This window comes from Penicillium antarcticum, assembly GCF_028974205.1.
Source record: "Penicillium antarcticum strain IBT 31339 chromosome Unknown utg000006l_segment0_segment0, whole genome shotgun sequence".
In the NCBI taxonomy this organism is placed as follows: Eukaryota; Fungi; Ascomycota; class Eurotiomycetes; order Eurotiales; family Aspergillaceae; genus Penicillium; species Penicillium antarcticum.
Window position 1 is genome coordinate 1,933,472 of NW_026695304.1, and position 27,190 is coordinate 1,960,661.

General features: G+C 52.3%; 5 protein-coding genes across 5 annotated transcripts; 2 read left to right on the top strand and 3 right to left on the bottom strand.

The window, feature by feature from the left end:
• Positions 1 to 5: 5 nt before the first annotated feature.
• nrps1 (uncharacterized protein) lies at positions 6 to 18,509 on the top strand (the record flags this gene model as incomplete). The annotated part of the gene is made up of 7 exons (XM_058464862.1): positions 6 to 497; positions 555 to 971; positions 1,028 to 1,327; positions 1,388 to 12,989; positions 13,043 to 14,080; positions 14,135 to 15,756; positions 15,804 to 18,509. 7 exons carry the CDS (start codon positions 6 to 8, stop codon positions 18,507 to 18,509), a joined length of 18,177 nt encoding a protein of 6,058 aa, XP_058318715.1.
• A 605-nt stretch (positions 18,510 to 19,114) lies between these two features.
• N7508_006797 (MFS transporter) lies at positions 19,115 to 20,957 on the bottom strand (the record flags this gene model as incomplete). The annotated part of the gene is made up of 4 exons (XM_058464863.1): positions 19,115 to 19,960; positions 20,014 to 20,437; positions 20,498 to 20,519; positions 20,588 to 20,957. 4 exons carry the CDS (start codon positions 20,955 to 20,957, stop codon positions 19,115 to 19,117), a joined length of 1,662 nt encoding a protein of 553 aa, XP_058318716.1.
• A 675-nt stretch (positions 20,958 to 21,632) lies between these two features.
• N7508_006798 (TTC39/IML2 family protein) lies at positions 21,633 to 24,032 on the bottom strand (the record flags this gene model as incomplete). The annotated part of the gene is made up of 6 exons (XM_058464864.1): positions 21,633 to 22,478; positions 22,526 to 23,583; positions 23,631 to 23,697; positions 23,750 to 23,826; positions 23,884 to 23,901; positions 23,957 to 24,032. The coding sequence occupies 6 exons, from the start codon at positions 24,030 to 24,032 to the stop codon at positions 21,633 to 21,635; spliced, it is 2,142 nt and encodes a 713-aa protein (XP_058318717.1).
• A 538-nt stretch (positions 24,033 to 24,570) lies between these two features.
• N7508_006799 (proteasome regulatory particle lid subunit SEM1) lies at positions 24,571 to 25,101 on the top strand (the record flags this gene model as incomplete). Its single annotated transcript, XM_058464865.1, has 3 exons — positions 24,571 to 24,667; positions 24,728 to 24,848; positions 25,068 to 25,101. 3 exons carry the CDS (start codon positions 24,571 to 24,573, stop codon positions 25,099 to 25,101), a joined length of 252 nt encoding a protein of 83 aa, XP_058318718.1.
• A 701-nt stretch (positions 25,102 to 25,802) lies between these two features.
• pgkA (phosphoglycerate kinase pgkA) lies at positions 25,803 to 27,163 on the bottom strand (the record flags this gene model as incomplete). Its single annotated transcript, XM_058464866.1, has 3 exons — positions 25,803 to 26,569; positions 26,621 to 27,041; positions 27,098 to 27,163. The coding sequence occupies 3 exons, from the start codon at positions 27,161 to 27,163 to the stop codon at positions 25,803 to 25,805; spliced, it is 1,254 nt and encodes a 417-aa protein (XP_058318719.1).
• Positions 27,164 to 27,190: the final 27 nt, after the last annotated feature.

Sequence of the window (27,190 nt, forward strand, 5' to 3'; positions counted from 1 at the left end):
TAGACATGGCTCAATCCACCCAGTGCTATCTCCCTCGGTTCGCTTCGGCGGTCGACGGGCCCAAACGGCCAGTCTCGATGAAGACAAGACCAACCGCCGCCCAGCATGCGCAGTTATTAACCGCATGCAACGAAGGCCGCCTCGACTCGTTGTTGCGAGCGACCTGGGCTCTCGTACTCCACTACTATATCCGCTCCGAGGATATTTGCTTCGGGTACCAACACCTCGAGGGAGACTCGCGTTCTCCTAAATCACCTGCACAGCGTGCCAATGGCGCCAACATTTCGACCATTCGGCTATCAATCAACGACAATGACTCTCTCACGGCAATTATAGATAAGGTGCACACCACCGGCCTGAACACACAGCACAATGGTGGAAGCTCGGGCGACGAATCCGAGGGATACCTTCCTTTCAACACCATCTTGATGCTGCGCACATATGATCCGCCGGCATCACCTTCAAAACCAATTTTGGCAGCAGCTCTTCCGGACGAAGTAAGTAATCTCTTGGATCTTGAGCATGCGAATATCAAGTGTGCTAACAATGCGCAGTGTCAAGTCCGTCTTCATGTCAAGGTCATGCGTGGGGACATCGGCATGTTCCTTGAGTGGCGCAAGGGTGACATGTCCGCAGACCAGATGAAGAGTGTCGCCAACATTTTTGAGCAGTTGCTTGCCAAAGTTTTGGCTGCCGAGAATACCGCTATTAGCCAGCTTAATTTGTTCTCGGAGAATGACTGGCAACGCATCCGCAAGTGGAATTCCACTATTCCTGAACTTCATGATCGCTGCATCCACGAGGCTATTCGCGATCAAGCACTTAGTGGACCAGATCGCGAGGCTGTATGCGCCTGGGATGGTAGCTTGACCTTCGGGGAGCTGGACCACCAGGCGTCGAAGCTCGCATGCCACCTGCGGATGCAGGGCGTTGGCCCAGAAGTTCGCGTGGGATTGTGTTTCGACAAATCGGTGAGTTACTCGAGTTTGTCGAAGTTGTGTTGAAGAGAAGTGGCTGACAAGCGCAGAAATGGAATATCGTTGCAATGCTTGGCGTGATGAAAGCCGGGGGAGCTTTCGTCCCACTCGATCCCACGCACCCAACTTCACGTCTGCAGAACCTCCTCACATCCGTCCAGGCTGCAGTTGTGCTATGCTCCGACACGCGTGCCGAAAAGCTTCGCCCTATTGTAAAGACTCTAATACCCCTTAACACGGAGACTTTGGATCGCTTGTCCGACGCAGACAGTGTGGATCTCACGTCGGGTGTTACTAGTCAAAATGCGGCTTATGTTCTATTTACCTCCGGGTCTACCGGAGAGCCAAAGGTGAGAGGCGATTGCCCCTGCTCGCAGGGATTAACCCGCTGACTTTGGACACTTCTGCAGGGAACCTTGCTGGAGCATCGCGCATTCCTCTCAAGTGCCATCGTGCATGGGCCAGGTCTGCGCATCTTCCGCGACTCGCGTTGTCTTCAGTTCGCAGCTCACACGTTTGATGCCAGTTTGGCCGAGTCGTTGACGCCGCTCATACATGGTGCCTGCGTGTGCATCCCAAGCGAGGAGGCTCGGCTCAACGACATCGTCAGCACTATAAATGAAATGCGTGTAAATCACGCATGCTTTACCCCGTCATTCATCGGATTCATTGATATCGAGAGCGTCCCAGGATTGGAAAGTCTGGTTCTGGCCGGCGAGGCAATGTCGCAGTCGCAGCTGGCTACCTGGTCCAGAATCAAACTGGTCAATGGGTATGGACCGACTGAGGCCAGTGTCGCCTCCGTGCTTAACTCGTGTGTTACACCAGGCACCGATTGCAAAAATATCGGGTTGCCCATCGGTGTCAGGGCTTGGCTTGTGAACCCTGATAACCATAACGAACTGGTCCCTGTGGGATGCCCCGGCGAACTACTTTTGGAAGGCCCATCCCTGGCCCGGTGCTATGTGAATAATCCCCAAAAGACCAACGAATCTTTCGTCTACGATCCTGCTTTCACGAAATTGGAGGCGGATAGTGCTTCTAACCGTAGATTTTACAAGACTGGTGATCTTGTGAGGTACAACGCTGACTCTGGCGCCCTCAACTACGTTGGTCGGAAGGATACCCAGGTTAAGGTCCACGGACAGCGCATCGAGCTTGGTGAAATCGAGAACCAGCTCAGTACCGACTCGCACGTCACTCACTGCTCTGTCTTTTTCCCTAAGTCCGGTTTCTCCAAGGCTCGCCTGGCCGCCGTTGTCTCTTCTGCAGGGCTGCTCGCTGAACAGTCAGAGTCCGATTTGGAGCCTCTGCGGCTAGTCTCAGCCTCGAAAAAGGCTGAACTTATTCGCGGAATCCGTGAGCGTCTCTCCGCACGGCTTCCAACTTACATGGTCCCTGCGGTTTGGCTTTGCGTTGAAGCTTTGCCTCTCTTGCCCTCTGGGAAACTCGATCGCAAGGGTATCGCTACTTGGGTTGCGGGTATGGAAAGTGATCCGGATCTTCAGAACAATGTCTCTGTCGCGGTATTCGACGTAGAGACATCACAGCCGGCCAACGAGCGGGAAGAAGCTCTGGCCGCTGTGTATAGCCGCGTCCTTAACATCCCTCAGAACCAATTGAACCTTAATGAGAGTTTCTTAGCGCTTGGAGGTGACTCGATCGCAGCGATGTCATGTATTGGTTTGTGCAAGAAGAGTGGGCTCGCTCTTTCAGTACAGGAAATCCTTCGAAGCAAATCGATTCGGGATCTAGCCACCAGAGCGAAGACGATTAGCAACGTGACGACTTACGAGGAGACGGTCAATCAGCCATTCGACCTTTCACCCATTCAGATTCTCCACTTTGGTGTTCGCAAGGAAGGCCGAGGTCACTTCAACCAGGGTGTTTTAGTCCGCATGAGCCGGCCACTTGACGAACCGACACTACGGAAGGCTATCGAGAGCTTGGTCTCCCGGCACTCTATGCTACGCGCACGTTTCACTGACGCGGGGCGTGCAACGGCGTCGAGTCAGTACGTTACCCGTGATATCAAGGGATCTTACCGATGGAGCACTCACGTCGTTGCCAACATGGATGCCATTAAGCCGTATATCGCTGAAAGCCAGTCATCCATCAACTGCTTCTCCGGGCCTCTCTTGGCAGTTGACTACTTTGCAGTTGACGGCCAATTACACGTACTGTCTATGACTGCCCACCACTTGGTTGTCGACATCGTTTCTTGGAAGATTATCCTTGAAGACTTGGAGGACTTCATCGTAAACCCCGAAAAGAGTGTCAGCAACGACTCTCTGCCCTTCCAGACCTGGTGTCGCCTCCAGAATGAACACTGCGACAACCTTCGGATTGAGCATAAGGTCGCCACTGATGCCCTGACAACTCCTGACTTTGGCTATTGGGGTCTGCGGAACACCGAAACAACCTACGGTGATGTCGATTGTGCTTCTTTTGAGATTGACTCGGCTCACACGAACGCAATCCTCTTCGACTGCCACAACGCCCTCGGAACAGAGCTGATAGATCTTTTCCTTGCAGCAATGATTCACTCATTTGGGCGGTCCTTCCCTGACCGTGCTCTACCGACGATCTACAATGAAGGTCATGGACGTGAAGCTTGGGACTCATCGATCGATATATCCCACACTGTCGGCTGGTTCACGATTCTGCAACCGATCTTTGTCTCCTCATACAAGTCTGACAACCCAATTGATACGCTCATGCAGGTGAAGGATCTCCGTCGCCGTGTTTCGGACAACGGTCGTGCAGACTTTACTAGCCGAGTGATGCCCACCGACGGCAGGACCGGATCCGAGCACCCCCATCCGTTCGAGATGTCCTTCAATTATGTCGGTCAGCACCGTGACCTTCAGCGCAAGGATGGACTCTTCCAGCTTGTCGATCACATGGCCGGTGAGGCTGGCCAAGGAGGTGGTGCCGCTGACTTTGGACGTGACACCCCTCGCTTTGGTTTGTTCGAGATTTCTGCTATGGTGGTTGCTGGCAAGGTTCGTTTCAATTTCTCGTTCAACAAAATCATGCAGCACCAGAACCGCATCCACCGGTGGGTTTCCGACTGCCAGCAGTTGCTCGTTTCCCTTTCTGAGCAGCTTCCATATGTGTCGCCTCGTGTGACTCTCAGCTCATTCCCGATGCTCTCATTGACCTACCAGACATTGGAGAAGATGCTCACCGAGAAGCTGCCAGCAATGGGTATTGAATCCCCGAATCTTGTGGAAGATATTTATCCTTGCTCTCGTATGCAGCAGGGTATTCTGCTTGGACGTACCCGCGACAGCTCCTACTACGCCGTCCACGACACATTTGAGATCCGCGGCACTGGAGCTGGTCAGCCCAACTTGGATCGACTCGTTAATGCCTGGCAGCAAGTCGTGGCCCATCATGCCATGTTCCGCACTATCTTCGCAGAAAATCTTACTCCTCGGGATCCCTTCTGCCAGGTTGTGCTCAAGAATTACGATGCCACTCCAGTCTTCCTGCAATCTTCCAGTGATAGCGACGTTCTCGCTATCTTCGACAAGCAAGATGCAAAAGATTATAGCGACCTGGCTCCGGCGTATCGCTTCTCCATCTGCCAGACGCCCACTGGTCGCCTCTTTGCCCGCATTGAACTCAGTCACGCCGCCATGGATGGTAACTCCATCTCGATCATTCTGCGTGACTTGCAGTTGGCATACGCCGGAAGACTCGAGGAGAGCCCGCAGCCCTTGTTCAAGGACTACATGCAATACCTGCAGGATGCCCCCAAGGAAGCCAGCATGAACTACTGGCGCTCTTATCTGGCTGATGCTAACCCTTGCCACTTCCCCACCCTGGTGGATGGTGAGAAGTCCGCGAAGAGCCTCCGGTCTATTCCTGTCCAATTCAGTGCGCTCTCTGAACTATCGAGCGTTTGCGAGAAGCGCGGCATTACGATGGCCAATGTGTTCAACGCTGCTTGGGGTCTGACTCTCCGTGCCTTCTGTGGATCTGATGATGTCTCCTTCAGTTACATGGCTTCACTGCGCGATGTCTCCGTTGATCAAGTTCAGTGGGTCGTCGGCCCCGTGATTAACCTTCTGGTTTGCCGGATGCGGGTCTCTGGTGACTCCAACCTCAACGACGTCCTACAACAAGTTCAGAATGACTACATGGAGAGCATAACCTTCCGCCATACCTCCCTCATTGATATACAACATGCTTTGAAATTGTCTGATACCAATCTCTTCAACTCGGGTATTTCTTACCGGCGCCTCCCGAGTTCCAAGGATGCTGTCCAAAGTGACATCGAGTGCATCGAGGTCGGATCAATCCATGACCCAGCTGAATTCCCAGTTTTTATCAATGTCGAGGCCATGGATAACAAAGCCCGTATCGATCTCAACTACTGGACCAGCAACCTGTCGGATGCCCAAGCTATGAACGTTGCCAACACTTACGTCAAGTGCCTCGAAAACATTGTTTCCAACATTGACGGCAAGGTCAGCCAGCTCGACAGCCTCAGTGAGGACAACAAAGCCCAGATCATGATTTGGAACAGCAAGACTCCCAAGCCTTTTGAGAAATGTGCGCACCACGTTGTGCAAGAAATGGCCAAGAAGCGCCCCGATGCTCTCGCCGTCATTGCTTGGGATGGAAACCTTACCTACTCCAAACTTGATCAATACTCCTCGCGCCTCGCCACCTACCTAGCCAACTTTGGCGTAGCTCCTGGAACCCTAGTCCCTGTCTGCTTTGAGAAGTCCATCTGGAACATGGTCTCCGTCCTGGCTGTCATGAAGGCCGGCGGTGGCTGCATGCCGCTGGAAAACATCCAAAACTCGCCTATGGTTGAGAAGCGGATTGCCGACAACGTTCTACAGGTCGCTCTGGCTTCACCCGAGAAGGCTCAAACTCTCGAGGACATTGTTCCCTATGTCATTCCTGTCAGCGAGTCCCTGCTCGAATACCTCGCTGACGAGGTCCTGAAGCCCATGACTAACCCATCCGATGTCGCATATGTTGCCATGACCAGTGGCACATCCAGCCCTGCAAAGAGTGTAGTTCTAGAGCACTCGACCGTCATGAGTCGCGCTGAGGCATTTGCTACAACCATGGCAATCGCTGATGTGTCGCGCACGTTGCAGTTCGCTCCTCACACCTCCGATGCGTTCCTCCTCGAGGCGTTCGGTACTTTCATGTGGGGTGGCTGCGTCTGCATTCCAGCTGACATTGACCCTCTCAAGTTGGCTACATCTATCAATGGTCTCCACGCCAACGTCGCCAGCATCACTCCTACCGCTGCAAGCTTCTTCTCTCCCAAAGATGTGCCGGGTCTGCGATCCCTCGCGCTGAGCGGAGAGGTTGTCCCACAGAGTGTTTTAGAAACCTGGAAGACCGATGATCTTCATCTTCAGGTCCTTTATGGAACAACCGAAAGCTCCTCTGCTTGCTTCCACCAGTTCTGTTCTCTTGATCAGGAGGAGGCCACTTTGATCGGAAAGAGCACCTCCTGTCTCGCTTGGGTTGTTGACACCGAGAACTCCAACACACTTGTTCCAATTGGCAGTGTTGGAGAACTCGCTCTTGAGGGCCCCGTTGTGGCTCGTGGCTACCTCGACAACATGTTCGAGTCCAACGACTTCTTCGAGAACCCATCATGGTTCTCCGGTCTACACGGTGACGGTAAGCACCGTATTCACAAGACCGGAGACCTCGTCCGCTACAACTCCGATGGATCTCTTGTTCTCGTTAGAAGCAAGAGCGATAAGAAAGCGACTATTTTGGCTGTTGACTTGGCGCATACTCACCAACAAATTGACAACTTCTTGGGGGCTAACAAGAAGTGCCTTGTGGAAACCATCTCATTCAAACGGGACGCCGCTAGTGTTGACGCCCTCGTCGCCTTCCTGGTCTGTGCAGATATTCCTTCAGCAACGTTCGGCGAACGCGTTATTCAATCCCCCACCGCCGATCTGAAGTCCACTGTCATCAGTCTCCACAACCATCTTAGCACTAGCTTATCCAACAGCAAGGTTCCTAGTATTTACATCCCCATCTCATCTCTGCCATTGACCTCCTCTGGCAAGCTAAACCACCAGGCCCTCAAATCGGAGACACAGCAGCTTTCAAGCAGTGTCTTGGCATCTTTCGAGATCAAGAACTGGACTGGTACCAAGGCTGGCAACAGAACTTCCCGAAACGCCAGTCTCTCCGAGGGCGATGCTGCTTTCTGGAAGGAGTATCTCGCCGAGGTTGAGCCTTGCGTCTTCCCTGCGCTATCACACGAGCCAGGTAATGAAGGTCGCTGCACGCGTACACTGAACAAGCAGACTGCCACGACTCATGCCTTTGGTAACTTGTTTGGCATCTCGGTCGAGACTTTCTTCCAGTTTGCCTGGGCTGTTGTCCTAAGGTGGTTCACTGGATCAGACGATGTTTGCTTCGGATATTCCACCTCGCCCTCGGAGGACAAGAGGCTGGACCCCCGGTCCATCGCCGCTTGTCGCTTCCTTGTGCACAATGAGCGCAAGCTGCTGGATATTTTCCAGCAGGCCAAGGCCGATACCGAGAAGGGCGCTCTGAACATCACTTCTTCGGATTCAGTCAAGCGCCAGCTCGGACTCGAGGATACTACCCTCTTTAATACCTCTCTAACCTACCGCAAAGCCTCATCCCTGGCCAAGGGAAGTATCCCAGAGTCCAGCACCTCTAACACATACAGCATCCTGGTTGAAGCTGAAGTCTCGTCCTCCTTTGCCGAGATCCACTTCAATTACTCCTCCGAAACCCTTTCCCCTTCTCAGATCAACCATGTGATCGACATGTTCGACCAGGTTTTGGATAACATCATCACTCTCAACCTGCACGATGACACTGTAGGGGACCTCAATCTTATCCCCGAGCGTTCAATTCGCCAAATTCGCGATTGGAACGCCGTCTCGCCTCCCAGAGTTGAGAAGTGTGCCGACGAGCTCATCCAGCAGCAGGCGCTCCTGCACCCCCGCGCTGAGGCTGTCTGCTCATGGGATAAGAACTTCACCTATGGCCAGCTCGAGATTGTTTCCAGCCGCCTTGCCCGCCACCTCTCTGGATTAGATATCAAGCCGGAAGTCTTCGTCGTCCTGTGTTTCGAGAAGTCCGCCTGGGCTGTTGTTGCCCAGTTGGCTGTTCTCAAGGCCGGTGGAGCTTTCGTCTCTATTGATCCCTCGCATCCAGATTCCCGTCTGAAGATGCTGATTGATGAAATTGGAACTGGGCTTGTCCTCTGCTCTTCTTCGGTCCACGCAAAGGTCTCCAAGCTGTGTGAGAAGTCGTTCGCCGTTTGCCAAACTTCCATCTCGCAAATCCCTGACTCGCCTCTGGCTATGCCTTGTATTCGACCTGGTCCTAGTAATGCCGCCTACGCTATTTTTACCTCCGGTACCACCGGAAAGCCCAAGGCCACGGTCGTGGAGCACACGGCTTTGAGTACCACCGCCTTTGCCATGAAAGATGCGTTGCACATGAATTCCGGGACCCGTGCGCTTCAATTCTCGAACTACACCTTCGATGTTAGTGTTCTGGAGATCATGATGACGCTTATGACTGGTGGTTGTGTCTGTGTTCCCAGCGAGGAAGAGCGTATGAACAACCTCGGCGGAGCGATTCGCCGCATGGAGGCCAATTACATGTCAGCTCCTCCTGCAATTGTCAACACATTAGAGCCCAAGACAGTCCCCACCCTCAAGACCATCATCACCGGTGGCGAGAAGATGCCTTCTAACCACATTGACCGCTGGGCCGACCGATTCGTCATCAACGCCTACGGTCCCTCCGAGGCCACTGTTGTCGCTACCGTTGGCGTCAAGATTGATTGGGATGGAAACCGTGTGAACGATGATCCTACCTCCATTGGTCGTGCTGCTAACTGCCGAGTCTGGATTGTGGACCCCAACAATTATAACCGACTTCTTCCCGTTGGAGCTGTTGGTGAGCTGATCTTGGAAGGAAGCAACATTGCCCGTGGCTATCTAGCCAACGAAGCAAAAACCAAGGCTGCGTTTTTCGAGAAACCCGCTTGGAACCAGCACGCTGGCCTTCAGGGTCTCTTCAAGCGTCAGGACCGTATGTACCGCACTGGTGATCTGGTGCGCTACAACAGCGACGGCACTCTTGCATTCATCTCCCGAAAGGACACCCAGATTAAGTTCAATGGCCAACGAATTGAGCTGGAGGAGATCGAACACCAGTGTCTCCGATGCCTTCCTGAAGATTCCCAGGTCGCGGTCGATGTTGTTGTTCCCGAGGAGCGGACCATCGCAAAGGGACTCGCTGCATTCTTCACTGTGCACAACCCTGCCTCCAATGGTGGAAGCAGCGATCAATTCGCCCCAACCATTCCTGGAGCCGATTCTCTGCTGCTGCCCATCTCCGTGTCCAACATGGATGCCATCCAGAAGATGAAGGCATCTTTGCCTGATCTACTTCCACAGAGCATGATGCCGAGACTATTCTTCCCCATTCGCAACCTTCCATTTACTTCTTCGGCCAAGATTGATCGCCGAAGACTGAAGGCAATGGTTCAATCTTTGTCCAAGGAGACCCTCAAGTCTTACATTACCTTCAATGCATCCGACAAGAAAGAAGAAGCCTCCGCTGATGGCATGGAGGCCAAGATCGTGGCCCTCGTTGAGCACACCCTGGAACTCGAGGCAGGTTCTGTCACTCCTGATGATAGTTTCTTCGCCCTGGGTGGAGACTCTCTGTCCGCCATGAACCTTGTTGGCGCGGCTCAAGCAGAAGGAATCTCCCTCACTGTATCAAGCATCTTCAACACCCCAATTCTGATTGACATGGCTAAGAGCTGCGCCACCACAGCTGAGACTGTTGACGCCCAGCCCGCCGCTGTGAAGCCCTTCTGTCTCCTGCCTTATAATGTTGACAAGGAGGGTCTACTTGATGAAGTCACCGACAACTGCGAGGTGTCCAAGGACCTCATCAGCGATGTCTACCCATGCAGCGCTGTTCAAGAGGGTCTTCTCACTCTTTCCATCAAGCACAGCGGCTCTTATGTCGCTCAGCCTGCGTTCCGCCTTGCGAATGGTATTGATGTCAACCGATTTAAGGATGCTTGGCAGCAGACTGTCGCCGACCTTGAAATCCTGCGCACCCGCATTGTTCACACTGAAGCCATGAACTTCGCCCAGGTTGTCTTGAAGGACGCTCCCATTTCCTGGGTGCACGCCGAGTCGTTTGACTCTCTTCCCCTTGACATAATGCACCTGCCAAAGCAAAATGGTGCACCTCTGACCAGCTATGCCATGGTTCAGCCGTATGGATCATCTACCAACTACTTCGTTTGGTCTGTTCACCACGCGCTTTACGACGGATGGAGTATCCCACTAGTCTTCCGCAAGGTTGAGGAGAACTACCTTGCTGCACAGACGAAGCGCGTTGGAACACCTTACAGCCTCTTCATTGACTACCTAGTCAACAAAGACATGGCAGAGTCAGATGCGTTCTGGAAGTCTTACTTGGAAGGTCTTTCCCGCACTCCCTTCCCCCAGAACAAAAACGCAGTGCCCGATGCCATCCGCGCTGGAAATACCCAGTACCACACTCTGAAGGTTTCCCGAACTCCGGGCAGCGTCGACTTCACCATCCCTGTTCTCATGCGGGCTGCTTGGGCTATTGTTGTTGCCATCCACACTTCATCTAGTGATGTTTGCTTCGGCGAGACCTTGTCTGGCAGAAATATTGATCTTCCTGGTGTTGCCCAGATTGCTGGCCCTGTGCTGAGCACCGTCCCTACTCGTGTCCAAGTTGACAACGCCATGTCGACCCTCGAGTACCTCCAGAAGATTCACCAGTCAACAACTAAAATGATTCCCCACTTGCACTCCGGTCTACAGCGCATTCGTCAGATCAACAAGGACACCGCCACCGGTTGCGACTTCAAGAACTTGCTCGTGATCCAGTCCAACGATGGTGATCTGGACAACAAGATCTGGATTGACGAGAAGCGCGAGACTAGCGAGGATTTCTTCACTCATCCCCTTGTTGTCGAATGTGGCATATCCAAAACCAGCATCTCATTCACTGTGCACCACGATGAACTTGTGATCAATGGTTGGCAGACAAAGCGCATCACAGAACAATTCGGCCATGTTCTCGGGCAGCTGATTGCACTGCCAAAGAACAGCGCCACTAAGATTGGTGACCTGGATATGGTCAGCCCGGAGGACAAGGCTGAGATTAGTAAATGGAACGGTCGAGCACCTCTTGTGGTCGAGCGATGCGTCCAAGACTTTATCCGCGAGAAGTCCGCCGAGACTCCTGATGCTCCTGCCGTCTGCGCTTGGGATGGTGATCTCACCTACCGAGATTTCTGGGACCTCGCATCTGGCTTTGCCAACTACCTCATCTCTCGCGGAGTCGGACCAGAGGTCTTTGTCCCAGTCTGTCTTGACAAGTCGGCTTGGGCCATGGTGACACTCATCAGTATCCTCATCGCCGGTGGTGGTTACGTGCCCCTTGATCCCTCTCACCCTACCTCCCGCCACGAGGAGATTCTCGCCGATGTTGGTGCCAACATGATACTTTGCACTCCAAACTACACCAACCGGTACAGCCGTGTGGTGAAGACCGTTATCCCCATCAGCAAGGAGACCATCAAGGCTTACGGCTCGCTCAAGGCATCCAACCGGGGCCGCACACCTGTCCAACCCTCCAACATGGCTTATGCCCTATTCACATCCGGCAGTACCGGACGTGCCAAGGGGATCATCGTAGAGCATCGCAACGTGGTCAGCAGTATCATGGCCTTCGCCCCCATGGTCAGCATGGACGCCACGTCCCGCGTTTTCCAATTCGCATCCCTGACATTCGACGCCGCTATCATGGAGACACTTGCAATCCTCATGTTGGGCGGCACCATCTGTGTCCCCAGTGAGGATGATCGTCTCAACGATGTCTCCGGCGCAATCCGTCGACTAAATGTTACTTGGACCTTCCTCACCCCATCCATTGCCAGCATCATTGAGCCAGCGTCGGTTCCATCCCTGAAGCACCTGGTCTGCGGTGGTGAAAAGATGTCCAAGGAGGTTATCACCAAGTGGGCTAACACCGTTCATTTGATGAACGGGTACGGACCTACTGAAACCTGTGTCTTTGCGGTAATCGACAATGCAGTGGCGGCCAGCCGTGATCCTGCCCGTATTGGCTACGGTATACCCAGTACTTTGACTTGGATCGTTGATCCTGACAACCATGACCGCCTCACTCCTCTTGGTGCGGTTGGTGAACTGGCCCTCGAGGGCGCAGCGCTTGCAAGAGAGTATCTTAAGAACCCGGAGAAGAATGCGGAGGCATTCGTTACTGACCCAGCTTGGATCAAGGACTTCGATTCCAAGCTTGATGGGCCCCGTCGTATTTACAAGACCGGCGATTTGTGCTATTACAACCCTGATGGCTCCATTGAGTATATAAGCCGGAAGGACCACCAGGTCAAGCTTCACGGTCAGCGCATGGAGCTGGGTGAAATCGAGCACCGCCTGTACGAAGACCCTCGTGTTCGCCACGCCGTCGTCATTCTGCCAAAGAATGGCCCGCTCAAGCAGCGCCTCGTTACTGTTATGTCTCTCAACAGTGTCGCTGCTGACACCAAGTTGATCTCTGACAAGCCCTGCGAGCTTGCTGATGAGCATGAACTGGAGCGTCACGCTTACAGTGAACTTGTTGATGTTCAGAAGAGCCTTGAGACCCAGTTACCTATCTACATGGTGCCCCAGACCTGGGCCTTGGTCAAGAAGCTTCCCATGCTCGTCTCCGGCAAGCTGGACAGGAAGAAGATTACAGCTTGGCTTGAGGACATTGATGACGAATCATACGAGCGCATCATGGCTGATTATGATCGCATCAAGCGTGGTAAGACCGAGGAGAAGCCGCGAGAGCAAGACAAGATTGGCTCTCTCAAAATTATACAGGAAATTTTCTCACAGGTTCTCAACATTTCACTGCAAAAGGTCAATGTTGACCGATCTTTCGTTAGTCTAGGTGAGTGTTCTATGATTCTTGGGTACATCTAGCATACTTATTTATCTTCACAGGCGGAGACAGTATCACTGGTATGGCTGTCATCTCCCGAGCCCGCAAGCAAGGCCTGGTCGTTACGCTACACGATATCTTGCAGAGTCGGTCTGTCAAGGAACTTGCCCAGAGCGCCAGTGCAAAGGTCATTGTTACCCAGCGCGAGGAAAAGTCTGGCGAAGGCTTTGCGCTTTCGCCTGTTCAGAAGCTGTACGTGCAGACCTCGCACTCCTTCAAGGGCGATGCTCGTTTCAATCAGAGCATTACTGTCCGTATCTCCCGCCGCGTTGAGGGAGAGGTGCTCCGACGTAGCATCAAAGCCGTCATTAGTCAACACGCAATGTTCCGCGCACGTTTCAGTTCAAAGAACGGCGTCTGGCAGCAAAAGACTGCTGCGGAGGTTGACGAGTCTTTCCGGTTTAATGTTCACTCTGTCAGTGATACTCGCGCAATGGTTCCCAAGATTGCCGATAGCCAGCGGTCTCTAGATCCCCAGAACGGACCTATCCTTGCTGCTGATCTGTTCAATCTTCGTGCTGGTGGACAGATTCTCTTCCTTGTTGCTCATCATTTGTGCATCGACATGGTCTCTTGGCGCATTGTCCTGCAGGACCTCGAAGAGTTGGTTGTTTCTGGATCCCTGTCGATGGACAAAGCACTTTCCTTCCAGAGTTGGTGCGCTATGCAGACTGAGAGATTGAAGACCCATGACGCAAATATCGCCCTGCCTTTCACCCCTGAGAAGCCGAACCTGAGCTACTGGGGTATGCAGGACTCGCCCAATGTCTACGGTGATCTCAAGATGGAATCGTTCTGCTTGAGTGAGGAGACCACCAAGTTTATTCTCGATGGCTGTCACGATGTCTTCCGCACTGACACCGTTGATATTCTACTCTCTGCGATTATTCACTCCTTCGGTCGCGTGTTTACTGATCGCAAGGTTCCCACAATCTACAACGAAGGGCATGGCAGAGAGCCGTGGGATGCCAGCATCGATCTTTCCAGGACCGTTGGCTGGTTCACCACCATGGCACCACTTCTTATTGATGGAGGTGCTAGTAAGTTAAACTCATACTCAATTCAACTATCTGATTGCATGCTAATTGAAACAGCCGGTATAACCGACATTATCAAGCGCGTCAAGGATACTCGCCGCAAGATCACTTACAACGGAAGACCCTACTTTGCTAAGAGTCTTCTCCAGAATGATGCGGCTTCTTCTAGCTTCCCTATTCCGTTGGAGATTCTCTTTAACTATCTCGGCCGACTCCAGCAGCTGGAGCGCGCCGACTCTCTCTTCCACCATCACGGCAGTGTCTTCGACAACTCGGACTTTGCTGTCGCCGGTGACATGGGCCCTCAAACCCATCGATTTGCTCTCTTCGAGCTTTCTGCTATCGTTATCAAAGAGCGTCTCAATGTTGCCTTCAGCTATAACCGAAAGACGCAGTATCAGCCTCAGGTCCGGCGATGGATCCTGCAGTGCAAGCAGACTTTAGAGAAGGACCTTATGGCTCTGAAGTCAATCGCCCCCGAGCCTACCCTCAGCGACTACCCTCTTCTCCCCATCACCTATCATGGCCTCCAGATGCTTACCACAAGCACCTTCCGCAAGGCTGGTATCCGCAGCACTGATGATGTTGAGGATATCTACCCCTGCTCGCCCATGCAGGAGGGTCTCTTGCTCAGCCAGCTACGCGACCCCGATGCCTACATGTTCCACACTGTGTTTGAAATCAAGGACGCAAAGGGTGGCAAGGTCGATGCAGAGAGACTTGCTCAAGCCTGGCAAGCAATTGTCGCTCGTCACCCTGTGCTTCGAACTATCTTTGTGGACAGCAGCTACACGGGTGGATCATTTGACCAGCTCGTGCTCAAGAACGTCACCAGCAGCATCCTCCGTGTGGAATGTCACGACTCCCACGTCGAGGAGAAACTCGCCACAATCTCCCTCCGTGACTCGAATGCCATGCGGCAATTGAAACTTTCACACCAGATGACTGTCTGTAAGACAAACAGTGGACGGGTCATCCTCAAGCTGGAGATCAACCACGCCATCATTGACGGTGGGTCGGTCGATGTCCTTCTTCGTGATCTACCTCTAGCCTACGAGCGCAAACTTCTCGAGGGCCCCGGTCCTGCCTTCAGTGACTACATCAAGTTCATCCGCACCCAAAGCCAGAGCGAGGCTCTTGGTCACTGGAAGCAGTACCTCGGGGGAGTCCGTCCCTGCCATGTTGCCCACACCGCTGATTTTGGCTTCAAACGTGAGCTGAAGGGAGTGATGATGAATTTCCAGCGCTTCCCTGAGTTGCTCACCTTCTGCGAACAGAGCTCTGTAACTCTCGCCAATCTGACTCTGTCCGCCTGGGCTATTGTATTGCGCCAATTCACCCAATCCGATGACGTATGTTTCGGATATCTATCTGCTGGTCGCGACGCCCCTGTCAATGGCATCCAGGACATGGTTGGTATCTTTATCAACATGCTCTGCTGCAGAGTGCAATTCTCTGGTCAGCAGACCCTCGCCAGCTTGTCCAAGAGTGTACAGGATGATTACTTCAGGTGCATTCCTCACCAGAGCTGCTCGTTGGCCAGTATCCAACATGAGCTTGGTATTCAAGGACAGTCTCTCTTTAATACCACACTGTCCATTCAGAACCACTCGGTCGCGGGTGGCTTTAAGGACAAGGGTCTGTCGTTTGATCTTCAGCATGCACATGACCCCAGCGAAGTAAGTGCATTTTGATCATCAGTCCTTCAAGTGCTAACGAAATCTAGTATGCGGTTACTGTGAACGTCGAGATTGCCCGTGGTCAAGAGGGTATTCTTTTGAGATATTGGAACGATGTTGTGTCTGACGAACAGGCACAGGCTCTGGCTGATACCATTGCAAGAGTCTTCACCGGATTCATTGAATCCTCGACTACCACCCTATCTCAGGCCAAGTTTGGTGCCGACGCTTCGTCGGAGTCGGTGGATTGGGATCGCTCTCAGACCACTCTGGCTGACAAGGCCAAATCCACTGGAGAAGCAATGGACAGCAGTGCCATTCAAAAGATCATTGACGATCGTGTTCATGAGATAATTGCGAAGATGTTAAGAGATGGGAAATTGCAGGTGCCCTCTATTCAAACTACTGGCTTGTCTGACTACGTCCGTCCGGGTGTCACTACGGACTCGCCATACCAGATGGGTATTCAAGGTGCCGATGATTCGGGTGTTTGTTCGGCAACATCTCGCTCCAGCGAAGAGGGGATGTCAGCCAATGTGGAAAGGAAATTATGGAACCTTTGGAGTACAGCTCTTGGTCTCTCGCCCAACGTGGTAAGACATCAGGATAGTTTCTTCAAATTGGGTGGTGACAGTATCACCGCCATGAAGATGGTCAGCGCTGCTCGTGAAGAAGGCCTCGTTCTCACCGTCGCGGATGTCTTCAACAACCCTGTCTTCGCGGATATGGTTGCCACTGTTCGCGCGGCCAACGTCACCCAGCAGATGTTGAACCAGGATCTCCAACCTCAATCTGCCATAACCAAAGAAGAAGAGTATGCTGACAGCACTCCAACCATGCTTGGCCCAACAATGTTAGGACCTACCCCATCCTCCGAGAGTATTGAGATGCTCAAGCCCTCGTGTGTTGATGAGGCCGATGTTCAGCGTGGAATCTGCCCCAAGATTGGTGTTTTTAAGGGTGGCATCGCAGATGTTCTCCCTGTCACTGACTTCCAGGCAATGTCCCTGACAGCAACTCTCTTCAAGTCCCGGTGGATGCTTAACTATTTCTACCTGGAGGGTAATGGTCCCCTCGATCTGCGACGCCTTCGCGAGAGTTGCCTGAAGGTCGTTGATGCTTTCGACATTCTGCGGACTGTCTTTGTCTGCTTCCACGACCAGTTCTTCCAGGTCGTGTTGCGCAAGATCCGTCCTAGCATCTTTGTCTATGAGACTGATCGTGCTCTCGACGAGTTCACCATGACCCTACAGCAGCGTGACCGTGAATACGGTCCCCGCGAAGGAGAGCAGTACATCCAGTTCTACGTTGTCAAGAAGAAGGGTAGCGACCAGCACCGTATCTTGATCCGTCTGTCTCACACTCAGTATGATGGAGTTTGCCTGTCCAAGATCATGGCTGCCATGAAGCATGGATACGAGGGGAGCCCCCTGCCACCAGTCACTCCCTATGCAAGTTACCTTCGACAGCTGCCGGGTACAATTGGCCCCGACCACTACCGTCACTGGGCTGATCTCCTCAAGGGATCTCAAATGACCCAAGTTGTGCGCCGCAAGGGTACCAGCATGTTCCAAAACGTTGGAGCATTCACTGAGATTCACAAGCGCATTGAGATCTCACCAACCGCCCTTGGTAATGTCACTATCGCGACTGTCATGCAGGCTGCCTGGGCTCTCACCCTCGCCAAACTGTCCGCCCAGTCTGACGTTGTCTTCGGTCTCACAATCAGCGGCCGCAACGCCACAGTGCCTGGTATTGAAAACACCGTTGGTCCATGTGTGAACGTCATCCCAGTTCGTGTCAATCTAAGCGAGAACTGGACAGGCCTCGACCTCTTCCGTTACATCCAAGACCAGCAGGTCTCCAACATGCCTTTCGAGTCTCTCGGCTTCCGCGAGATCATCAAGCAATGCACTGACTGGCCGGCCTGGACCTACTTTACCACTTCAGTCTTTCACCAGAACGTCGATTACGAAGGCACCCTCGAGCTGGACACCACCAAGTACCGCATGGGTGGCGTTGGCGTCAATGACAACCTTGCCGACCTCACCATGGTCTCGCGCCCCTCAGGCGAACGCGGCCTCGATGTCACCCTAGGCTACTCTGAGAAGGGCCCAATCATGCCCTCGTTTGCATCAAAGGTCCTCGACATGGCCTGCGAGATTGCACAGTCTCTAGTCGCAAACCCAAGCGCATCACTGCCATCAGCAAGCATGCTCCGCTCCCTTCCAGCCCAGACAATTGACGACCTACCCCGTCCCTCAGATGAGCACTTCCTCAGCGCACACCTCAAGTCCCGCTCCATCGCCGAGCTCCTCGTGCACTCTGACATTCTCTCCCGCTCCTGGCACCAGGTCCTACCTAGCCGCACGCCAACCGCGCCAATCGGCTCGGACACCGACGAGAAGCCAAGTCACCAATCGACCTTCCAGCTCGACTCATCCTTCTTTGACCTTGGAGGTGATATCTTCAACCTGGCCCAGCTTACTTGGCTACTTGAGCAGGAAGGCCTCAAGGTCCGCCTCGAGGATCTCATCGAACATCCTTCATTCCTCGGCCAGATGGCTGTCCTTGCTCTGCACAATACCAAGCATGTTGATGATGTTTCCACTGAGCACCTTGCTACCGGGGCAGTTCTTGACTCCCCTGAGCCCATGGCTCGCGTTGAGAAGAAGAAAACCTGGTTAAAGGCCAAGACGCTGGCGCGCAAGCTCACACGACGTAACAATACGTTGGTCGCGGGACGGGCTTGATCATAGTATCAGCTTGGAGATGACTGACTGCAACGGAAAAGCAAAAGCAACAAAAAAAAAAAAAAAAAAAACAAGAAAGAAAGAAAACAAAGGTTACCAAACTTGATGTTGATTTGGAAAAGGTGGAAAATGATCCTCTCTATCACTATTATTTCCCGTTGTTTCTATTTCCTTTGTATCCATGTTTACGCTATATGTGTTTGTGTTTGTGTTCCGGTTACGTCTTTATGACCTCGATTATCGGATCGGATACACGGTCTATACTTACTACCTTTCTCTCGTTACTATTTCCTATCCTATCTATTCTGATTTATCGTGCTTTGTTTGCTTTCTGTCATACTCTAATACATTGAAACGTCTCTATTGAACAGTCCCCAATTCGTAATTCGTAATCTAACAAAGTAAAAGCATTGAACCTTAGGGTAGGATGAAATGTATTTCGCTCGTAGATTCAATCCCATCATGTCAGTCACGATGGCAAGGTAAGAAAGATAGTTGAAATTCAAGGGTATCTCCAATGCAAGTGGGGGGGGGGGGGGCAGCCACAGATATGTACAAGGTATAGCATAGCACCACCAAATTATGTCTCATGCTCATATCAGAACTCAAACAGACTCACGCGACCAGAACCCACGGGCCCGAATCCTCTTTCCGTATGTATAGAACAAATACGGAATAGGAATAAGCGCGATAGAAATGAAGCCGAGTACACTGGCAGCCCACGGCACACCAAGGTTATGGAACATGGCCGTAGTGAAAAGCGGGAAACAACCCGCAAAGATAGACCGCAAGAACGTGTTCGCGGCAATAGCACTAGCAGCGTATTTCTGGAACGTATCAATAAGATAATTTAGCGCAGCCTGGAAGATAGTAAAGAAGCCGAAGCCCATCATGACAGCACCGATCAAGGGAGCAATCCAATGAATGTTTTTCGGGCTCGTCCAGCCGAAGACGAACAATCCAGAGGCGAAAAGGACAGATCCAATCATCATCGGTGGAAGTCTAGCTTCTGGAATTGCGCGGTTACCATTTGCCTTGAAGCGCTTAAGATAGAAGCTTTGGTTTGCGAGATTGATGACGCCGCCAATTAAGATGCCGACTAGGTATGCGAGGAAAGGAAGGGCGCCGACGACTTGGTTCCAGCCACGCCCTTCTTGGAAGACGATTGGGAAAGCTGCTAGGGATAGGTAAAGGATGCCGTAGACGAAGGAGGCGTAGAGGGCGACTAGGAAGCAAATTGGGGTTGAGAGGAGTTGGAAGGGTCGGACTAGGTATTTGTTACCCAGTTCTTTGAAGGTTACGTCCCATTCCTCGTGGCGAGCGTGGAGGGCCCAGTTTCCTGTTTCGAATCTGAGGCGGCGGGCTTTGTAGACTAGTAGGACTGGTGGGTAGCTCTCGTCCACGAAAAGGAGGTCCATTATTAGGAAGAACATCATCATTATTCCGGTGATCTGAAATCTGTCAGTGGGGAACATTGGTACGGGGAGCCAGGGAAGATGCTCACGTATTCAGTCCATCGCCAGCCGAGATAGCTTTGGCAAATGGCACCACCAACAATGGGACCGAGGACAGGCCCGCCAACCACTGCCATAGCATAACCAACAATGGCAGCTCCACGCTGTTCGGGGGTCCAGATGTCACCCAGGACACCGCCAGTATTCGTCACAGGAGCCGAACCGAAGAAGCCCGTGAAGAACCGAGTAATCATAATAGTTTGCAGGTCTTTCGCAGTAGCCGTTCCAAACGAGAAGATAGCCGCGAGGAAGTACGGCGCTAGCACAGCAGGCTTGCGCCCAAACACTTCCGAAAGAGGCGCCCAGATTAACGGTCCCAGTCCCAATCCGAACAAAAGCAATGATGTACCCAGTGTAGAAACCTCGTTGGAAACACCGAACTCCTCACTAATCTGAGCCTGGCCAGTCGAATACCTATCAACAAGTAACATTAGTCCCAATCCACAAAACAGTTCAAAGTAATTAAAAACTTACACAGAACTCGCCCAAGTAGACCCTAGAATCAAAATCAAACAGATCAGCCCATCCACATCAATACTAACGATAAAACCAAAGATCACCTACCCATAGTAGTCAATCCATACAAAACAGTAGTAACAGCCTTCTTCCTAAATCCCCAATTAAGCGGCCGATAAGGATCATCGGGTCCCTCAAAATCAACAATCGCATCCTCAGTAGTCTTCGTATGCGACAGCGGATGCGTAAATTTAGCAGTCTGCCCAGGCTCGCGACTCCGAATGCGCGATATGACCGATTGTGCGCGCTGCTCGAAGACGGATAACCCTGATGCGGTTGTGCTTTGTTTTTCTAGTGGTGCTGTGACGGCGCTTTCATTGCTGTGGCTGCGGCTGTGACTGTCACTGTGGTGGGACTCGATATCAATGTTATCAGTTGATATGCTGGTGCGATTTGAGTGGGGTGTACGTTCTGTCATTTTGGTGATTATGGATTATGTATATGATGTTGACATTGATAATGAGTGCAGCTTGGAGAAGAGCTGACCGCTTGAGGGGAATTGAACTTGAAAATCGGAGACCAAAAAAAATCTCCGATGGAAAAAGATATTGCCCTCGGATTTAGCGGAGGAAGTGGGTATTGCGGGCAGTCACAAAGACAGGGCTGAGGCTTGTACTGGTCAACTGGAGTCAACTGGAGTCAACTGGAGTTCACGTTGGAGTCGGGGACCCTCATTGCTTTATTCAAGCTTTTCGGATCTCGCTTTTCGGACCTCCGATGACGGCGAAGCCGTGTTATCCGGTTCCTTCGGTGGCGTGTTGACCATTGGGGACCCTGTACTTCGGGGTGTTGATATGAATCTGTCCGAATGCAACTCAGACCAAGGTATTCGACAGGACAAGTACATGTACTTGCAGCTTCAAATATATAGACCTCATATTTCGAGGGTCGCTGTAAAGAGTATTGGCTGCAATAACTCCGACGGGCCGTGTGTGGAGAAGGATTGGCCAGTAAGGGTTGGCGACGTTGGTCACGTCACGTGCACAGCATACAACAGAAGAGAATCTTGACATCTAAACATGTATATCTATGGTATGATACAGGTATCCATATGAACAGCGCCTCTAGACTGTAGAACCCTATATGAGCCGACCTAAGTGGATGGATGCATACTCTCCCACTTGTGGACTGCCTCCATGGCAGCTGTGACCTTGAGACCGATGCGGGCATCCAATTCGTAGCTTTCCCATCGAGCAGCGTGGTCGAGGTACTCCTTGCAATGGCGCACCTGCTTCCTCTCGGTTTCTATCTGGGTACTGCTCCCAGAGTGGGTGGATGTCATGTCAGATTCAACTGCCGGAGTGGTTGCCGACAACCCATGAAGCGCCTGGTAAGTAGAACGCTCCATCCAGGAGTTAGCCGCCATCTCAAAGTGCGCAACTGGGTGTACCCAGTCGTCTTTCAGATGGCCCTTGAACAGGGACTTATCATGATTCAACACGCGAGTCTGTAGGATCTTCTTCGCCTCGTCGTATTTGCACAATGAGCGCAGGACAGCCGCTCGGAGAAGTTCCAGGATGGCTTTTTCTTCTGTGCCTTCCCGGGACCAGGTCTTGTTCGCGTTGCTTTCACACCAGGCTAGTCGTGTGAGGGATTCTTCGAGCTGTGCTTCGGTCATGCGGCTGTGGCCGTTCCAGAAGAAGATCATCTCTTCGATGGGGTCCACGCCGATGGCATCCACCAGGGGCACGTTCCACTCTTTGGCACGTGCTTCCCACTTGGCGATTTTGCGGGTGACAAAGACGTCGAATGGGAGTTGGCGGGCCATGAAACGCTTTTTACCGGCGTGGGCGGGTGCTTCGCGGATGTACAAAGCGGCTTTCTTGGCGTGTTCTTCGGCCAGCTTGGGGTCGGAAATGTTTCGTCGGTATAGGGCTACGTGACATGATCCGGCGATGTAGTAATAGAGTGACCGGGACCAGGAGTTGAGATCCACGCACTGCAAAATTAGCGGAATGTCTCTTGAATTAGGGATAACAATTTTACCTCAATGAATGCCTCAGCGCAGACATCATATTCGTGAAGGAATAATGCATTCAAACTCTTCTCAAAAACACACAATGCCTCAACCTGCTTGAGCGGGCTCTTGGTATTCGTGCTCAACAGCTGAAGAGCACCTTCCAAATCTTTATTCGCACCTTTCATGCGCGATTCTTCTAGCAGCCAGAGCTGACTTTTAGGGAATCGGGACCGCATCTCGGCCAGTAAAGCAGCGAGTCTCTCCTGGGGGTACCCTTCGACATCGGTCTCACCAGGAGTCGGGTCAGGCATGATATCACAGTAGCGAACGAAGCCATTGTAATAGCCAAGCAATGCCAAGGCAGCCATGCCGCCGATCAAGTTGTGGAACTTGCTGGCCTGCCAGAGCATCCTCAGTCCCCGTTGCTTGTCGCCGTGGAAGCCAATGATGGAAAGTAACTTGCTGAACGCTGGCGGGACCATGGAGATTAGTAGAAGAAGAATGCCGAAGCAGAAGTTAGAGCCGGAATGCACGAAAACGTCGATTTCGTTCTTGAAAATCTCCGAATCAGGGTCGTGATGAATGTGCTTTGCAGAGGGCGTTGAAATGCCTGTCGAGGCACCCGGAGACGCTACCTCTGGGGCTATGGTCAAGCCGGTTAATGATCGGTTGAGCTCAGCACTTTCAGCTGTAGCCACTTTGCCATCTCTTTTCGAGGTCTGACTCGACAAGTCTAACTTGTTGTGCGGACATTCGGCACTCGACTTCGAGAGGTCGCTGGTGCTGGGCAGTAGCACCTTTTTTAGATTTTGTGATTCCACAAACTTTTCTTCCATCTTCATAATGGCGTCTAGCGTAATATAAGCCTTTCTCAGTCTGTAGAAAGCCTTGATACTTTCCGTCAGGCTTTCGTTCAGTACCCCCACAACGGCACTCATCAACTGGGCAATAGCTTGGCAAAGCGCATATTCCGAGCCGGAAGCATAGATATCAGAGTGGAAGGCAGTGGGGGCATTGGCGTTCTGCTGCGCGCGAGTTTGGTCGTTGCCCGCGCTAGTTTCCGCTTCGCCGAGTCGTTCGGAGGCTGCACGAGTCAGAATGATTGTGTTAAAATCCGGAAAATATCTCCACCTTGTCGCATAATCTCCTGCTCGAATCCTAACGTCGCTCGTACGAATGCGACCACGCCTTTGCCCAGCTGTATCGCAGTCAGCAATATTACGTCATCTGATATAGTGACGATCACGCACCAGGTGGAAAGTCGAGGACCCTGTAGCGAGATTGGCTTCTGCACCGTCGACATCGTCATTGAGGATGAGCGTCGCCGCTAGTTGGGACTGGAGTCAGTGCTGGTTTCTCCATTGTACGTTCAATGGGTGCACACCTTGCATCGCCTCCACCACTGTCGCAAATACCGTCAGCACGAGTCAACCGGGATAAACCACAGCGCCACTTACAGTCTTTTGTTTCAACGGCGGAGTCCACCGACTGTGTCGGCTTCTTGCCGTACAGCCATGAACCGACTCGCAACATGGTGCAAACCCAGAGTTGGGGAAGATTAACTTGGAAAGTGGAACACAATTATGGTTAAAGACCGAAGCGTGAGAAAACACCGGATTGGGAAGAATGTCGACTGTCCCACGTGAAGCCGAATCCGAGCACGATTTCCGGGAACATCTGCCTGGAATTAAAAATTGAAGGAGTAAAGAGACAAAGAAAGAAACAAATCTGACGGGGAGGGGCAAGATAATGTACAGTAGCCCATGGACTTAAGACTTAGGCGTGCCGGCAGCTCCGAGGGGCGAAGCAGTTAGCGAGATCGAAATCTGGATCTGGATCTTGATGTATAATTCCTTATTTGGACATTCCGTTCATCGAACAGAACACTTTAACCTATTAAATAACAATTATTAGCTATTAGCTTTTAAGTATTGTCTATTAACTACTATTCACGTTACTCTCTTATATTCTGCCTCCAGCTTATCGCCTATCGCCTTAGTCACCGCTCCCAGCTCTGACAGCTCTAACTCCAACACCTCATCTCTCTCAACAACACACATCACATACCACAATGTCCACCCAAAAGTCCGAGCTCTCGGAGCAGCCCCAGCAGCAGAAGCCCCAAGTGCTGGAAGAAGACGACGAATTCGAGGACTTCCCTGTTGAAGGTACCATACCGCAACGCCTCACCCTCCCACGACACCAGACACTAACACAGTAATACACAGACTGGCCCCAGGAAGAAGCCGAGCCTACCGCTGGCTCAACGGCAAATGGTGGAAGCGAGCATCTCTGGGAGGAGAGCTGGGATGATGATGATGCCGCGGAGGATTTCTCCAAGCAGCTCCAGTGCGTATTCATTTCCCGATGGGCATCGACACCATAGCCGGTGATGTCTTCGCTATCCCTTTCCCCGTAGCGCCGCGCATCTATGCATTATTCGGCTACGCCCAATATCCCATTCATCCCCCTCAAATCACGATCCCAATCCCATCCCCAGCTATGACATGACCTCACACTCCCCAAACAACCATCAAGACCACAACTAACAATCCTCGCCTCCAACAGAGAAGAATTAAAGAAAGTCGAAGCGTCATCCTAAACAAAACACCAAGCACAAAACCAAGACAAGTCACGCAATCCTATCTACAGAACGAACCGAACCCCGCATCGCTTTCGACGTTGCTTGCGACATCGGTCGGCCATTCCATTCCATCTCTCGTATTGCGCGCTTCCTATACCCTCTGTCGCTGGATGAGAATGGACTAACGGACTGGAATGAAAGGAAGGAGAGGAGATGAGAGTGGTCGCGTCTGTCAGTGACGATGGGTGGACGTGTGCTTGTCGGGAATGAGAAATGTTTTGTTTAATTTATGAACTCTTTTTTATTGCGTCAATATGAATGGGCTTTGCTTCTTGGGCTTTGAGGATTATCATTCTGTTTCTTTAGGTAGGACACTGGGTTTGGGGTACTAGCTTCCCTACAAGATGGGAGAAGAGTGGTACATGTATATTTAGGAACATCTTCCAGGGATTGACCGTAAGACTTTGTGGAGTACTCCGTATATTGACCTGTATTTACAATTCCATGTAGTATGTGCAAATCCTCCACCGAGGATCCCACTCAAAGCTTGGGCATCGTACCTAGCCAAAACCAAACTTAGCCATCCATCTAACAACAAAGGAACTTCTTATGGTATAATTAAAAGAAAAATTCATTGGCTGTGTACATTACAGTTTCATAAACATGCTCGAAGCGACAGAAGCTAGCAAAACCCCCGCCACCCGTTTATTTTTGATCATTTACTTACTGGACAGAGCAGCAACACCGGGCAGATCCTTACCCTCAAGCAGCTCGAGGGAGGCACCACCACCAGTGGAAACGTGGGAGAGCTTGTCCTCGACCTTGTACTTGGCGGCGACGGTAGCAGTGTCACCACCACCGATGATAACAATGGAGCCAGACTGGGCGGCCTTGACGGCAGCATCGAGAGTCTTCTCGGTGGCGTTAGCGAAGGGCTTCAGCTCGAAGACACCGGGGGGACCGTTCCAGAGGATGGTCTTGGCCTCGGCGATAGTCTTCTGGTAGGACTTGACGGACTCGGGGCCGACGTCCAGACCCATGTAGCCGTCGGGGATGCCGGTGGCATCGGTGGCGGAGCCGACCTGGGCGTCGGCGGAGAACTTGTCGGCGGTGACGTAGTCAACGGGGAGGACAATCTCGACGTTGTACTTCTTCGCCTTCTCGACGATCTCGCCGACGATCTTGCTGCCGGCTTCGTCGAAGAGGGAGTTGCCGATCTTGACGTTCTCAAGGGTCTTCTTGAAGGTGAAGGCCATGGCGCCAGTGATGATCAGGCTGTTAACCTTGGGCAGGAGGTTGTCGATCAGCTGGATCTTGTCCGAGACCTTGGCGCCTCCGAGGATGGCGAGGAAGGGACGGGCTGGGTTCTCGAGGGCCTTGGCGAAGTACTCAAGTTCCTTCTTCACGAGGAAACCGGCGGCCTTCTGGGGGAGGTCAACTCCGACCATGGAGCTATGGGCACGGTGGGCGGTACCGAAGGCGTCGTCTGCGGTTTGTTAGCTTGGAGCAAGCTCGGAGGGGGTGGGGTGGTACATACTGACGTAGACATCACCGAGGGCAGTGAGGCCCTTGCGGAACTCGTCGACGGCGGCCTTGTCGGCCTTGACCTTCTTGCCCTCGGCATCCTTGGAGCTACCCTCCTCCTCAGCGTGGAAACGCAAGTTCTCGAGGAGGACAACCTGACCACCGGTGGCCTTGTTGACAATCTCCTCAGTCTTGGCACCGACGCAGTCCTCGGTGAAGATGACGCTCTTACCAATGAGACCCTCGAGCACGGGGACAACGGGCTTCAAGCTGTACTTGGGGTTGACCTTGCCATCGGGACGGCCAAGGTGGGACATGAGCACAACGGCCTTGGCGCCGTTGTCAATGGCATACTTGATGGTGGGCAAAGCACCGACGATACGCTGGGGGTTGGTAACATTCTTGTTCTCGTCGAGGGGAACGTTGAAGTCAACCTGTTCCAATTAGCAGCTGGACATTGGTAATTGGTATTTGAGCAGGGGGTACGCACCCGGATCAAGACACGCTTGTCCTTAAGGTCGACGTCAGTGATGGGGAGCTTGTTAGAGAGAGACATTGTGATGAGTGTGATAGTCAACAATGG